The sequence below is a fragment of the Mastigoproctus giganteus genome, chromosome 7 (assembly GCF_048544385.1).
Source record: "Mastigoproctus giganteus isolate SK-2022 chromosome 7, ASM4854438v1, whole genome shotgun sequence".
In the NCBI taxonomy this organism is placed as follows: domain Eukaryota; kingdom Metazoa; phylum Arthropoda; class Arachnida; order Uropygi; family Thelyphonidae; genus Mastigoproctus; species Mastigoproctus giganteus.
In genome coordinates this window covers 189,919,696-189,937,115 of record NC_143581.1, presented here as the reverse complement: position 1 = coordinate 189,937,115, position 17,420 = coordinate 189,919,696, and the positions used below count along the sequence as shown (strand labels likewise).

General features: G+C 35.3%; 1 protein-coding gene across 1 annotated transcript in view; it reads left to right on the top strand.

Annotated features, from left to right (window-relative positions):
- gcl (germ cell-less) overlaps nt 1–17,420 on the top strand; it is a 124,172-nt gene that overhangs the window by 26,133 nt on the left and 80,619 nt on the right. The window contains exons 4-5 of the mRNA XM_090377313.1: nt 8,570–8,667; nt 14,440–14,486. Coding sequence (XP_090233439.1) covers nt 8,570–8,667; nt 14,440–14,486 — 145 coding nt within the window. The remainder of the gene's footprint in view (nt 1–8,569; nt 8,668–14,439; nt 14,487–17,420) is intronic.

Below are 17,420 nucleotides of genomic sequence, written 5' to 3'. Positions count from 1 at the left end.
ATAAGGAGTAAGTGATATGAAAGTGGTGCTAGTAAACGAAAGCGACAAAAAGAACAGAAGGAAATACTCAAGCGTTCAAAGCCAATCACGTCATATGGATTTGTACAGCAGGAAGAAACAGCCCTACATAATCCCTCAGATACAGAACATTCTTGTTTTCAAACAGAAGAAAATCAAGTACATTACACTAAGCAGTCTGAAGAACAACCAGTTTATATACAGAACGCAGCCTCCCAAGAACTTCAAGGAGAATTGTTGTCAGTAACTACCACTACAAGCACAAACTTCTGGAGAAAGTGACAATGAAGTGACAGGACCTACAGCCAAAGAATTAACGCAAGGTGCTGAAGGAACATGCCACGAGATGGTTGCACCAAAAGAAGCAGTTCAAGCTCGTTACCGTCTTAAAGACTTAGAAAACAAAGTAAATGATCTCAGCGAAAACCCTAGCATTGCAGACACAAAAATGCCAACTCTTCATGCTTTCACTGATTTCAGAGACAATGATATAGGTTTATGGACCACATTGAATAACGAGGAAATATCATTCTGGATTGAGAAAGGTCCATCAGAATGTCAGCACTGGGATAGACCTTTTACCAATTTGAAGCGAACAAACAAAAACTAAGCCCGGTTTCACTCAAAGAATTTATTCCATTCCACCAAATTTCAGCAATATTCTACTTTCATTGAGTAGATAAGGAATAGAACAAGGTTTTGTTTCTCATGATTAGATGCTATTAATGTTGGGCCTACCAAAGTCTCCTAGCCCAGGGCCTCCAGTTGCTTTAATCTGGCACTGTCTGTTGTGCATGGAAGACTACTGTACAAATTGGGTGGGAGAAGACAGAGAGTAGTAATCAGTGGATGCTGCTCTTTGTGGAATAATGTTATTAGTGGAGCCACAGGGTTTGGTGTTTGACCCACTGTTGTTTTGTATATTTATCAATGATATTGATGAAAGTATATCAGGCTTAGTGTCGAAGTTTGCAGATGATACAAAGGTCGGCATGGTTGTTAATGACAATAATGGCAGTGTGCTACTGCAACAGGATCTAGAAAATTTAGGCAGATGGGCTGAGAGGTGGCAATTGAAGTTGAACATTGACAAATGCAAAGTACTGCATATGGGTAGAAGCAACCCCAGAGAAACGTACCAACTGTGTGGTACTACACTTAAGGTGGTAGAAAATGAAAAAGACCTGGGAGTAATTGTGCAGTCAGATATGAAGTTTTCTGAGCAATGCAGACAGGCTGCAAGAGCAGGTCATGGGGTTTTGTCAGTGATATACAGGAATTTTCTAGCAGGGAAAAGGAAGTGATTATCCCTTTGTATAAGGCAGTGGTCAGGCCAAGCCTTGAGTACTGTGTATAAGTCTCAAGGCCTCATTTTAGGAAGGATGTAGATTTGCTTGAGCTTGTACAGAGAAGGGCAACAAGATTGGTGAGGGAAACAAAGGGGTCCTCTTACCAAGAGAGAGGCTTAAGTTCTGCAAATTGCAGTGGCTGGGGACTAGGAACCTGTGAGGTGATCTGATTGAAGTGTATAATGCCTTGAATGGGTTGAGCATGCTGAATTCTGATTGGTTTCTTCTGCTTGCTCAGATTACGAACCTAAAGGGGCTTAAATTGAAATTGAGGAAAGACAGCTGTAGAATAGATGTGCGGATATTTACTTTTAGCCAGTGGGTTGTTAATTGCTGGACCAAACTTCCGTCTGCTGTTGTGTGAAGTTGATAGCTTAAATAAATTCAAGGAGGAACTGGACAAACTTTTAGAGGGAATGGGTGTGTATTTTTTTTTTTTTTTGGCTGATGCTACATAAGCTCATATGCATGCTTTCTTGCATCACATGCTTCCATTACTATTAACAGTCTTTTAAACTGGAAAAAGGAAAAGAATAAGACATTAATTTTTCTATTCCATGTTTCAAACATTTTTTTTGCAATGTTTAGCTGAATTAATATTTTTTTATTTTTTTGACAATAAAAGATCTAAAACACATATTTTAAAATTAATTTTTTCTTAAAACTTGAAAAATACATAGTAAATACTGCAATCCATTAAGAAAACATGAAGTATTGATACTGTCTAAGCAGAATTCAAAATATTTTCCAGAAACTAAAAACAAAGTTGGGCACTGTGTTTTTAATTTTTAGTTTTGTTACATTAAATGGGTTAAAACAGAGCAGAGACTAACATTGACTTTTAAGCATGATTGTTGAATTACACAGGTCTGTAATTGAAGGAAAAAAATAAGACAGCACATTTAAAAAATAACACAGACTTGACTAAAAATTGGAAGACAACAAAACTTACCAGAAAACTAGAATTTGCATCTAATAATCAGAAAAACCTTTTTTTACTGATTGGAAGAGTTTTCAAGTATGTATTATCAGAAAGTGATCACTATAAAAGATTAGTAAGGTAGTAAGTTCACACAAAGTTTCTAAGACAATTAATTCCCACTCTTTTCAAAGATTAGTATTGCCTTGTTGACTCCAGTTTTATTTCAAGGTGCAATATTGTCTCTGGTAATGCAATTCTTGTGACATATGTTGAATGCCAGCAACTTAGCAATGAAAATTTTTCAGCGCTTGTACTTAAATGCTTCACTGCAATAAGGGAACTCTATGTCTTTGCTGTGCATCATATGTAACAAATTTTTTGAATCGCATAACATGGAAATTCCACACCAGCCCAATGTATATATAATTGGAGGTTATTATTGAATTTAGTTGTTTTGAAACTCTTTTAATTTACAGCTCCACAAAATGCCTGAATAAGAAAGACTTGTTTTTTGGATGCTAAGTGTTCTTCCATTTTTAAATAAATTTTCTTCAGCTTAAACTCTATATCAGTCATTAATTGGTTATTCAAGAGAAGAGAAGGGTTTTTTTATTATTATATTTTTTTAAGCAAATTTGTTTGTGAAAGAAGATTGGGTTACTTTTAATTTATAACATGGCTGTGATGCAGTGAGTGGGAAAAAAAAAGGTCTGGATATGCTATTTGTAGTCAATGTTTCTTTCTCAAAGGTGTGTAGAACCATCAACTGGATAATATACATGTTGATGGTTTCAACATGTATACTGTCCACTATACAATCCACGTCTTCAAGGGAAGAACTTTGACTCTTGTGAAATATTGAGACAGAAATCTGTTAGCCATACATCAGACATTTTAAGATTGCTATAGGTCCCAGGTCCTTCTAATGCTCTCCTCCATGTTTGAAACTAGTAGAGAATTTTCTTCAGAGTGAGGATATTTCCTAAACAGAGGCCAACCCCCTTCTCTGCCGCTGGTCTCCTGACCTGAATCCCATAACTTTGAATTAGACGTGTTGTATTGATTGGACTGATGCGACCCCAAACAATATTTTATTAAAGTTGTTTCATCCATTCTGTCCACACAGCTGAAACTCCTAATAGCTGTTTCTGAAAATGTTTTCTTTGATTTCTCTACCTCAAGTAAAATACTAATTGTAAAATTAATATAATTTTTTTTTACTATAAATAAAAAAAATTCCAGAAATCTATGTTAATTATCTCACCGTTAGGAGTTGAACCTAATTATATGCAAGTGTTCATTGACATCTGTCACATACAGTTATTGATAGCAAGCTAGCTTTATGGTGACACACTTTCCTTCAATTTGTAACATCTCTGGCTTCATGATATTGATGGATTGTCTGGAATTAAACTGTTGATACATGCACTTCATATTTCATGCAGTGAGTGCTCCTGTTACTGACAGGCTAGCATCTAGTTGCAGCGTTCATTGAAGCACATTGTTTTTAAAATTTGCATTTCACTTGCTAACAAGTCTAAAGGGAGTTTTAATTTCAAAAATTTTATTAAAAATATATATTTTTAATATTGAACATGGATTTTTCACAGTTTTATTCAGAAAAGATCAAAAAGAAAAGTGGCATCCAAAAATTGAACAATTTTGAATTATATTTTGCTGATTTTTGAAATTTTCATGTGCACAGAGGAATTTAAGTTTTTCAAATGGTAGTGAAGGGTTAATCATTTATTGGTTGCTATATGTTGAGAAAGTTTGAGTCAACATCCACCTCCAAAAGCTTCAATGAGTTAGGAATTACTCTCCTAGTAGATTGTGCTTCAATACATTCAGTGATATATATAGAAGTTTTTCTTCCATACACCACTTGGCTGCTCAGGTTAGTTTATGCGTGTACGAATGTTAAGCACCAAGCAACTAAGTCTATGTGACATCAGTATATTGTTTTTGTACTTGTATGTATTCTTTGATCACTTCACTTAAATGAAAAACCCAGTTTCCAGGAAAAAAAATTTGTGCAAACCTCACCCGAGCCCAACTAACTTAGCCATACTGTGAAAAAATTCCTCGCATCTTTGATGGGATACGAACGTAGGCCTTTTCCACTCTGTGTAGGAGGATGGTGATAATAACCACCATTCTACCTGCCCCCACTGAGATTCAATATGTTATTTGCTAGTTGGAAGTTTACTAATAGAAGCCACCCGCTGGTCTGACAAATGACCAGTAAGTCTCAAAAAACTGTCATGCATTGCCTCCAACTTCAAATAAATAGCAGCTTAACTTTTTTTGGTAAAGACATTTTAATACTCTTTTATTTTAAAACAGTATTATCAATTTAGATAAACTTGTGTTATTTTTTAAGTCAATAGTGCCATCTGTAATGTGAGCATGAGCCCAGGCTTGAAGGCCAACATCAGCCTCTGTCGTTGATAGGGCTAAAGCAGAGGCAGCAGCCTTTTCCACTACCCGTGTTACTTTAAAAATAAACACAATCTCAAGATTAACTTACTACAATTTTTTTACAATCATATCTCTACCTTAAGTAAAATACTAATTGTAAAATTAATATAATTTTTTTTACTATAAAGAAACATGCTAGCTAGATATATAAAAGTTTTGAAATAAACTTCAAAACTAAATCAGACAAGCAATTAATGAGATATCTGGCACTGGTGTTCTCCAGTTAATTATGCAGTTGACATTAATGCATGTTCGTGATTGACCAGCCAATTGCAAATGATCATTTGCTGGCCCCTAGTTTAGAATCCTGAAAACAAAAATTGAAGGCAGAAATGCATACAGTTTTCATATTATAACACTTGTTCATATCCTCACCAACTATCCTTCAGAATACACAGTTAAACACTAGCTGCTCACCAGGTACATCGGATCAGAACTTGGTAATGGTGTCTTCTCCTGTCGAGCTTCTATCTCATGTCAGGCTTGTGTCATTATTCATTACAATGTTACCAAGTGGGACAATCTGTGTGATTTATATTCCTCTTTCCCTTAGATATAGTACTGTTTTAAATCTCTTTATTCAAATACTTAGATTTTGTCACTAAAATTTTCTTGTAGAAATGACATTTGTCCTTAAACTCTTGTCTTTTATCTAAACCTTAGTTTTCCAACAAATCTGCACAGGCTGCTCAAGCTAAGAATATAGCATATTCAAATTGGCTTGTAACAATATTTTCTACTTTGTTGACTGTCTACACCTTAGTTGTAAACAAGTTCTGTTTAAACTCTAGCACATCCATTAGTTCAGTGGAGCTAACAGTTAATCATTTCAGCAATAGATACACAATAATTAACCATATTAGTAGTCATGCTTTGAAGGTAGTTATTATAATAATTAACCATATTAGCATCATGCATTAGTAGTTGATCTGCATGCACTAGTGCACTCTTATTCTTTACCATTCAGCTACTTTGAGTCATTCAAACTGTTTTCAAATGGATAATAGTAGAAAGCTTACAATCAGTATTTTGAGCCTTACCTTGTCAGCACACAACAGGCACTATTGTGTGCTGACATTTTGGAAATGGTTGAATGGAAAAATTAAATGTATGCAATGCTAGTGATATGTCAGGAACAAAAAACCATTTTAAGGACTGATACTTTTGTTTTACCACAACCATTGCTTTTCATCAAAAAATAAGTAGATTCAATACTTATTGTGTTGAATCTTAAAGTATATTCCTCCTTGTACACATTTCTCAGTTCTTAATGTGTCAGTCTTCACGAAGAGGTTTAGCCACTCTCTCCTCATTTTCTGTCATTACTGCAGTATGAGGATGATATGACTTTGGTATGCCTTTTCAAACCAGTACCACTATCAGTGACTGCTGAAGTGGGCTCACATTGACTGTCAGGTCCCCATAAACAAACTGATATATACTTGCCACCTAGTGTGCAGTATTGAAACTAACAATGGTATTGATGATAATGTTTAAATTTAAATTAAATTAAGTTTAAACATTATCATCAATAACAATTTTTCCTGTGACATTTACCATATTTCCCCATGTATAAGATGCACCTTTTTTCGAAAAATTTGGGGGTCTAAAAACTGGGTGTGTCTTATACAGTGATTGTAGATTTTTTTTACTTTCATTTCCAGCTTTTTCGCGCTTGTTGTCTTTGCGCTCATTGTTTTGCACTTGTTACCGGTATATTAGGTTACGTTTTGCCACGTTCTGCCCAGAAATGGCTCAGAGAAGATTTTCGTACAGTGCTGAATTCAAGTTAAAAGTGATCCAGTTTGCATCAGGATGGGATGAAGATCTGGTTTGAGAAAGTTTGGAGCAGGAGACCAGGTGGGCCCTTACGCAAACCTGCCCTATTGGTGCTTGATCAGTTCAGGGCACACATAACAAAAAATACAAAGAAGATTGCTGCAGAGCAAAAAACAAAACTTGCCATCATACCTGGAGGCTTGACATCTCAGCTCCAACCACTTGATGTCAGCATTAACAAACCCTTTAAAGCTGCCCTGAGAGACGAATGGAACCACTGGATGAACCAATGGAACCAAAGTCTTCTGGGGACAATTTGACACCAGCAGGAAGAGTGAAGAAACCAACTATAGGAGAAGTTTGTATCTGGGTGAAGAGATCCTGGGATAATATCAAGATTGAGATCGTTGTCAAGTTATTTAAGAAGCGTGGCATTTCAAATGCCATAGATGGAACTGAGGACGAGGCAGTATATGAAGACAGTGATTCGTCATCAGACACGGATGAGGACAAGCTAATTGTAAAGAATTGGTCATCTTGAATAGTGTATGTTCCTGGAAAAGAAGAATATTCATTATCTGCTACTAGTTGATAGGAAAAAGATAGTTTCCCCTTCTTCATACCAAATTAATCTCAGTGATGCAGAGACAAAAGAGGGAATATCCATTAGTTCACAAATCAAAGTGTTCATGAAAGACATTTTGATAATTATGTCTTCGATGTACATGAAAAAGCAGTATGGAATGCCTCCAAGGCATCTTTCGAAACCTTTTACAAAAGTTGAAGTCGGCGAATTGTAAGGAGTTTATTGATAAACTTTTTGCAAAGACCAGTTTTGCAGTATGAGCTTAATTATTTTCTATTAAAATGAAAATTATTTTTTATATTAATATAAAATAATTATTTTATAATTATTAATTATATTAAAATAAAAAATATTATTTTTAATATTTTCATCTTAATCCTTCCCCACAGAACTTTGGGTGATGCCATTCATGAACATAGGAAAGATTTTACAAGAACATTTCTTGCAGATAAAAAAATGGTATTGAGGCATGTGGAGTCCCAGCATGCTTGCTGATTACTACTATCACTTATAATGGAAGCCAAGTTAGCATATACAAGCCAGTGCCCAAAACATTTCAACCTCGTAAAAATTCATATTCTGTTACGCTTGTTAACTGATATTAAGTCAATGTTAATTTTCTCAAAAATGAGACACAGTAGCAAAATTTTAAGGTCATATTTGTGTTCAGCATTCCAAAGTACATATGGATAATTTTACTATGAGAAAAAAATAACTTTAATTTCATAAAGTCACATGTGGTACTCATTGTTGTGGTGGAAAATATTTGCATTTTCTGGATTTCACAATATACCCAGCTCCATGTTAAAGCAAATGCTAGTGATTTCTCAGACTTAATACTGAAGTATTCTTTATATTTGTTGTATAAAAATGCCTTTCAACTAGTACTGATTCTCACTTTAAATATTGTTTACTGAAAAAATAAAAGCTTTATAAAAATGTTTCATTAAAACAATGAATATTAGTATTAGTAGTGTCAGATGATGTAAGAAAGCATCAGCCAAAAAAAAAAAAAAAAAAAACCACCCTTACCCCATCACCTGTCCATTTCCTCCAGTAGTTTGTTTAGTTTTTATTTTTTGAATTTAATAAAACTCCCCACTTCCACAACAACAGATGAAAGTTTGTTCCAACAGTCAACTACGTGCTGGATGAAGGCAAACATATTCCATATATCTATCTTGCAACCATCCTTCCTCAGTTTGAATTTGTGTCCCATCATATGTCTAATCTGAACCAGAGGAAAAATTCCATCAGCATTGAGCTTGCTCAATATATTGTCTCAAATGAAGAAAAAAAATGGACCTTTTTGTGTTAGTAGTAATGACTAATGACACTAGAGAAAGAAATGCCATTAATCAACGTTTTTAACTTTTCTTTGCTTTAAAATAATGTATCTAAAATTTATTCTGTAATAAAAGAAGTGTTTTTCAGCACTGCACAATGTGTTTGGATCTCTCTACCAGGATGAAATTTCTATTGATCCTGCTGATGTTATACCTGTTGTTGCAGCAAGCACTCTCTTTCAACTGGTAAGAGTAAATAAAGTTTATATGTTTATTAAATTACTGAAATTTAAAGAAACCATGAGTAAAAAATAATCTAATTAAAGAAAAGTAACCAACTTCTGGTATTTTTGTGATCTTTACATATTTATTTGCATTTATTCTATTCGAATTATATTACGCAGCATTAAAATTGAAAGAAAATTTTCAGAAGCACTTACAAAATTGCATCAAAGCTTGCTGAGGTTGTTGTTTCTTCTCTACAGCTAATGCTTTCAAAGTTTACTAGATTTATAAAATGAAATGCAGAACAGGACAATATGGTTAAATAGAATAAAAAAGAATGTCATCTTAGAGTGGACCCATCTTGTCAGAAACTAGTGTTCTGGGCTCCTGGCATGATGTGCACTAGTGTCTGAAAAAAACAGAGATGTTGTAGTTCAATAACCTCCAACCACACCATTCGTAGTGGGTTGAAAGGCTATGGCACTACGCTTATACAAACTTTACTCACATGAAGTACTTACCAGTAAAAACTGAAAAACCAAGATTGTCTTTGAAGAGCTTCACTAATGTATATTTCATGATAGTACCCTCTTAATGAGAAATTAATCAAACAACCATGAGACTAATTTATGAAATAGGAAAAGATGGATATGTATAAATAAATAATTAAGCCTATAAAAAAAATAAATCTCAATATTATATACATCAGCTTAGCTAGGAAAAACTTGATAAATCAATAAAAAATTAAAATATAATACATTGTATGACAAAAGGTACTCACACTCACTCACTCACTCACTCACACACACACACACACACACACACACACACACACACACACACACACACACACACACACACACACACACACACACACACACACACACACACAGGTATAAAGCAGAAAGGACTTTAAATTCAAAAGGTTAATAAATATAGGGTCCTCTGGCCTGTTTAATAGTCTGAACCCACCTGGGCTCACTTTCTACCAACTTCCATTAGGTGTTTACTCCAGTTAACACCTAATGGAAGTTGGACTATAGTTTGGAGAAATCTCTTTCAAGGTTCAGACTTAAATGGATGTCGGATGAATTAATGAGGCTCGTAGCAGAGAACAAAAATGCATGGGATGCATATAAATTATCAGGCGACACAGAAGCCTACGACAGATATAAGCTAGTCTGTAATCAAGTCACAAAGGAGGTCAGGCAGGCAAAGGCAGATTATGAGAAATCTTTGGCAAAGGATGCAAAGAAAAACAGCAAAGAGTTCTTTACTTATGTAAACTCTAGAAGGAAGGGGATGAATCAGATTGGTCCACTTAACATAGATGGTTCGACTATTGATGATCCTGCTCAAGTAGCTGATACACTGAATGAGTATTTTGCATCTACATTCACACATGAGGAGTTATTCATGGAGAGGAATGCCAGAAGTTTATCAAACTCTAACAGGGAACTAAGTGATTTTGTGATAACTGAGAGCAATGTGGAGGAGAAACATAAAAAAGGCCCCTGGGGCAGATGGAATCTCTCCAGTTATAATGAAGGAGGCAGCAAGGGAAGTAAGCAAATCCTTAGCCATAATTATGAGAACATCCTTAGAGTCAGGGGAGGTCTGGAGATGTGCAAATACATCCCCAATTCACAAAGGAGGTTCAAAGGGTGACACAAATAATTACAGACCTGTTAGTTTAATTTTTGTTCCTGGGAACATAATGGAGTCACTGGTTAAAGAGGTGATACAGGATCACCTACACAAGACACCAGCAATAGTTCAGACACAGCATGGGTTTGTTAAGGGGAAATCTTGTCTGACCAATTTGATTGGATACTACAATGTGGTCACAAAGGAACTGGATGCTAAAAGTAATTTGGATATCATATACTTGGATTTCAGGAACGCTTTTGATACTGTTGCATATAGAAGACTGTTATACAAATTGGAGCAGTATGGTATTAAGGGCAAGTTACTGCAATGGATAATACTGCAATTACTCCACTAATAATAATATTATTAGTGGAGTCCCCCAGGGTTCGGTGCTGGGCCCATTGTTGTTTTGTGTATTTATCAATGATATCGATGAAGGTATATCAGGCTTAATATCCAAGTTTGCAGATGATACAAAGTTGGCAGGGTTGTTAATTACATTAAACACAGTATGCTACTGCAACAGGATCTAGAAAAGTTAGGCAGATGGGCTGAGAAGTGGCAACCGAAGTTTAACATTGACAAATGCAAAGTACTGCATATGGGTAGCAGTAACCCAAGAGAAATGTATCAACTCTGTAGTACTACACTCAAGAAGGTGGAGAATGAAAAAGACCTGGGGATAATTGTGCAGTCGGATATGAAGTTCTCTGATTAGTGTGAACGGACTGGACTGTCAGAGCAGGCCATGGAGTTTTGTCAATGATATATAGGAATTTTGCTAGCAGAGACAATGAGGTGATTATACCTTTTATATAAGGCAATGGCCACACCTTGATTACTGCATACATGTCTGGAGGCTTCATTTTAGGAAGGATGTAGAGTTGCTAGAATGAGTACAGAGAAGGGCAACAAGATTGGTGAGAGGAACAAAGGAGTGCGCTTACGAAGAAAAGCTTAAGTTCTGCAAGTTGCAGCATTTGGAGACAAGGCACCTGCGAGGTGATCTGGTCAAGGTGTATAAGGCCTTGAATAGTTTGAGTAGGCTCAATGCTGACGGGATACTTCTGCTTGCTCAGATTAAGAATCTGAGGGGGCATAGATTCAAATTGAGGAAAGACAGTTGTAGAATAGATGTGTGGAAGTTTTCCTTTAGCCAACGGGAATTTGATAGCTTAAATAAATTTATTTAAGGCTGAACTAGACAAACATTTGGGGTGAGCTGATGAATGAAATGGGAAGGGTTTTTTTTTTTTTTTTTTTGGCTGATTCTGTATAAGCTTGCTTTCTTGCATCATATGCCTCAACTAATGCTGATGCTAAAGCTATTTTGGCCACAGCCAAATCTAGTTCTCCATCTTGTCCCACAGGTGGCAACCTGTGGGACAAGATGGACAACCCATTTCGCATTAGAATTGAGGTCCAGTCTCTGAGCCAGCCAGTCCTGGGTTTTAATACCACTGTTCACAAACCAGTCATATATGGCATGGAGCATTGATTGTTGTGGTGATACTGATAGAGCTCAATTTCTGTAGAACTGCACAGTGTGCATAGCATATAATTGCCCAAATGATCCAAGTAGGTCATAGACTTTGTGGTTTCAGACATTACCACCAGTGGACCAAGTCCGAAGCAGCTCACAAAGCCCCATACCATTAGACACCTCCACCAAACTTTATGGTTGAGATAGTATGCTCTGACAGGAATTGCTCTCTAGGAAATCCCATACCCAAATATGTTCATTGGAACAAAACATTTTGTGACAGAATTCATCACTCCATAGCATTTCTGCCACTATACTAGAGTCCGTGGATGTCATGAATGATACCATTCCAAATGCCATTTCGCATTAATGACCACAACATTGGACTTATGTGCAGCCCTACTGCTGAACTCAAGGCTATGCTTTTCCCTACAGATAGTTTCTGTATAGACAAATGTTCCTGTGCTCTCTTGGACCTGTTCCATGATGTTTTCCTCAGATGATACAAGTGATGAACTGCCCTCTTTATAGTTCATTGAACCTCATCTGTGAGCTTCCAAACCTGTCTAGACCTCTTTTTTTCTCTTCACCTGTGATTTTCCATCTTTGAATGACATTTGTCACAATGGATTTTTGGAGGGTTATATGAACCACATTTGTGTACACAGGAAGATTATTGCTGTATCATTCAACCCAGATTTCTATTGGTGTGGCTGACCCAATATGCATGTGTGGAGAACTTCTGACATGATACACAATATTTGTGGAGAGGAGTCCAGATACTTTTGGTTGTATAACTTACATAAACCTTGTTGTCAAATTATACCTAGTTGTTATAGAATAGAACAGTGGGAAGCTAGAGTAAAATAATTTTTGACACAGTGTAACAGTACACATATTGAAGGCCCAATTGCTAATTATCCTGTTTCCCTTTCCTATAGTGGCATAGTGTTTGGGTTGGGGGTGCCTCCAGTGATTTCCCACAGCTGTGCCGTATACTCTGTGTGGTAAAACAGTACTCTGTGAAAGCCAGAAGTATGAGTGGCATGTTGTTTTATGAAGTGTAGTGTTGGATTCTGTTGTCATCTGGCTTTTTGCAGCAGGTCCCCCTGATGGGACTCCGTGTTGTCCACCACTAACCTCTGGGAGGTAGCCAGGCAGTCCCAAAATCTCTGGCTGGTCTCTGCCGGGGTCACCTGAGCTTCCTGACAGAGACCACAAAAAAAAAGAGAGAGAGAGAGAGAGAGAGAGAGAGAATAGAAAAATGAGGATATAGTTTAGGGGAAGAAAAGAGGGAGATAGGATAATCCTTGAGGACAACAGCGAAGGTATCCTATCCTATAGTGTGATTAGACCAAGTGTGCAAATTTCATGTAATAGCACAGAACAGCAAAACCTATTCGCACATTGAAACATATTATTTCTTCTGCCAGTACCTAGCAAACCTCAAAAAGGGCAACATGAAACGAGTGGCTATAGAGAGAGAGAGAGAGAGAGAGAGAGAGAGAGAGAGAGAGAGAGAAAATAAGAAATTTTGAATTTCAACAAATTGTTTGTGCCAAGCACAAATGAGATATCTATGCCCATTTGGAAAATCTAATCTCTTTTTCCTGCCATTTGAAAAAGTGCCAGTGGAAACGAAATTCATATTATCAATCTGTATGGGAGAAAAAAAATACCTGTGAAATTATTATTGGAAATTAACATTGGAGATATGCGATTTGGATTTCCCATATTTCACCGAGAGATACTGTGGTGGGGGCCTTCTTAGAGTTGGCCTGTGGAAAAAACTATATTAAATAATAACAATAATAACCTCATGCAAAAAGCAAAAATATACAGGATTAGAAATTTACCTTATTTCTCTATCCAATGTGTTATCACTTGGATACTGCAAAAATCAAGAACAAAAATTAGGCTTTTAATTTTTTTTACTTGATTAGCTTTTATTCCTGTATGTAGGCTTGATCTTTTTGTCAAAATTTTCCATGAGACCAGCAGACTAGTTCTCTGTGCTGGTGGAGCTAATTCTCATTTGTCAACAACTAACTGTGTGAACATTAACTACAGTATCAATGACAATAGTATGTTTTGCATTTCTGATTGTGGATAAAATTCAGCTTCTTTTGGTGGCTTATACCTTAATAGAATGTAATAGAATCTGGCGGAAAGTATCATTTATCAATACATATTCCATCTAATCAGTATAGTATGGAGATATGGTAGAGTTGCTAAAGCAGTTGATGTTTCAACTCTCTCTGAATGAAGTAAATTGAGTATCCTCACATTAATAATATTTAGTCTTCTTATTCATTACAGAATTTTAATAAATTGTTTCCAATACATTGTTTCTGACTAATTTTTTTTCAAATATTTGTTCATTAGCCATGATCTTTTTTATGTCCTGCTCATTTTAACAAATTTCAATTCTGAAAACATGAATATGACCTAATTCTGAGAATATAGTGTATATAGGCTATATGCTCACTGTACACCGACCTTTCAACTAAGCCAGAAATTCAAGCTCAAGTTTTTTAAAGGTTCAAGTAGTATTAAAATTTTATTCTGTTATGAACAGAATATTATTATACAAATAAATCTCATATATGAGTTTATGTGAATCCATCTAAATAATGTTTCCAAATAATATTTTACTCTAGGATGGAATGATTGAACAGTGTGTAGAAATTATGGCAGAAACAATTAGGTAAGTATTTATTATACATATTATTATTAATTTTTAACTCATCGGTGATTGCATTCTATTTTCTAATGTGCATGGTGGCTGTCATAATAATATTATTATTATTGTAGTTGTACTAACCGGTATGATGCTGTACACTGTAATAATGCAATATCATATTCTTAATGGCATTAGTTATTTTTAAACAAAACTTTCTATAATCTGAGTTGTGCATAATGATTTCTACTTTGCAACATTCAGATATTTATTATGGGCTGCACGTGGATAATCTTCATTGTATTACACTCTCCGCAACCTGCTGTAATAGCACTGTTGTAAAAATAAAATACTGTATTTGTAATGGAAGAAGTTTTTTAAAAGAAATTTGAAAAATGTTCAGTAGCATTTTTTTTTTTTTTTTTTTTTTTAGTACAAAAAAATATCAATTTAATAGACTACATTTAATAGACTAAATCTGATTATCCTGTTAAACTCAAAAGAAACACATATGATCTTCTTAGTTTCCAGAATGTTGTGAAAAAGTGCTTCACTTTGAAATAAATATGTTGTATAATGATAGTGAACAGTGATCAATAAAGCTTATTGATCACTTATGAGGATACTCGAGAGCCTGAACAGCTCTCGAGTATCCTCACTGGAGGTTCAGATAACTCCCTACTGTTATCTGACCAACTCACAGGCTGATGGAAGGTGAATGGTGAAGAAAATCCTGGCTTCCTGGCACTCTGCTTTATTGTTACAATATTTTAACTGATGGTAAATACCATCAGAGTGAGGCACCAAATCCCATACATATGTAAAGCCTCATTGCGTGAACACTGTTCATTATTTCAGAAGTATGTTATATCAAGGACATTCTGTAATTGTTCTTAAAGAAATCTGATTAAAGTGAAAGAAAACACTAATTACCCATGTGTGAATTATTATTTCAAGTAAATTTATTTTGTTAGCAATGGGATTGCAGATAACAAGAGTGTATCTGGCTACTAAATATCAATTTTAACACACCTCCACAGTCACTCTACTTAACTATAATTTGGTTACATTTCTGGAACTCATACAGAATCTTGTTATCAGGACTAAATATATAAGATTTTAAAAAAAATAATTTTATATAAAATGATCCAATTTTTAATCCTCTCAAACCGAACTTTGTGAATAACTTACATTCTTTATTAAACAGTCCATGAAAATTAAATCATTTTCCAATGCTTCCTTCATCACTCACTGCACATTTTCCATGTTTATACAAACTTTTTATTCTGCTAAAATGATTATCCTTTATGCCATATTTTTCTACGATTTGAAAGATTAAATTTTTAGGTTTGTTGTGTGCTATTTTAACATTAGCATATCCTAAATACAGGTTTTTGTTATATTCCCATGACTTTTCTGCAATTTTCTTAGTGCAAATATCTGATACTGGCAACCTTTATTTGGCCTAAAACTTGACTGTCTCTTCCTTAAGGTTACAGTCAACAAAACTTCTGACCCTATTCTCTACGATAATTGCACAGATTTTATCTGGCATTTTATCTATAAATAATGAAGTTCTTTGAATCTTCTTCTTTGTCTTCGCCTTTTCCCACGTTATATGGGTTCGGCATTCAATGTTCCCAATTCACGCTTTACATCCTCTTCTCCTCTAGTTGGATTAACTTCTTAACCGGAACACATCTATTGGTTTTGGCATATTTTTTACTACCGGATGCCCTTCCTGATGTCAACCCTCACCATTTATCCGGGCTTGGGATTTAAGCTGCCGATGCACAGATTTTATCTGGCATTTTATCTATAAATAATGAAGTTCTTTGAATCTTCTTCTTTGTCTTCGCCTTTTCCCACGTTATATGGGTTCGGCATTCAATGTTCCCAATTCACGCTTTACATCCTCTTCTCCTCTAGTTGGATTAACTTCTTAACCGGAACACATCTATTGGTTTTGGCATATTTTTTACTACCGGATGCCCTTCCTGATGTCAACCCTCACCATTTATCCGGGCTTGGGATTTAAGCTGCCGATCTACTAAACCTGCCGCAGCCATATAAATGGAGTAGCTCTTATTCAGTGATGAAACTTCCTCGTGATGTCACAATTTAATAATTTTACGGCAATTTATGCCGAATTTCTAGTCACCACTGAACAAGCAGGTGGCACTGCTGTAGTTCTTTTATCTCCTGGAAACATCCAAATGGCTGACTCAGTAGAATTATTGTGACCTTGAAAATACCAATAATGTATAACTCAGCAACACGTGAATATTTTTAAATACAATTTGATATCCTGAAAACTTGTACATCAAAGCTATCAGGTAGCACAACTATTTTACTAAGAATTCCCAGTGAGTGATTATAGTTCCTTAAAAATTTAATGACCTTGAAATTTCCTATGTCCGAACATAATAATGATAGCTATTTTAAAAAAGTTCACAGTCCGAAAAATAAAACCACCTTTAAGTCCCAAATCTTAACCTATCACTCACCCACACTTATTTTATCTAAAATGTAACTTCTTTTTGAGCAACACTCCTGAAAACCTTCTTTATTAATTCATTTTAATAGCACACTAATTTAGCTAGCATACAGCTTGTGGCACCAGTAGATATATAGAATGAAGTTCCTTGAATAATTTTCCTTTTTATATACCTTTGCAATTAATACCTTGTTCTGATCTTCTGAACTTTTCCTTTAGAAAACAACCTTGGTATAATGTGCTGTAGCTAGTACAAATTTTTCCTCTAGGTTTCACCAATTCAGGGCTGATTTCATCTACACTTGCCACCTTTCCTTACTTGATATTTTCCATAAATCCTTTTCTATCTCAACAATAGAGATTGAATCCAAAATTTCCCAATTTTAGCCTTTTTTGTCTTCTTCAGTAGTCTTAAACTCCCTCGTTAAACAAGTCATCAGAATATTTATTCAATGCTTCTAAAC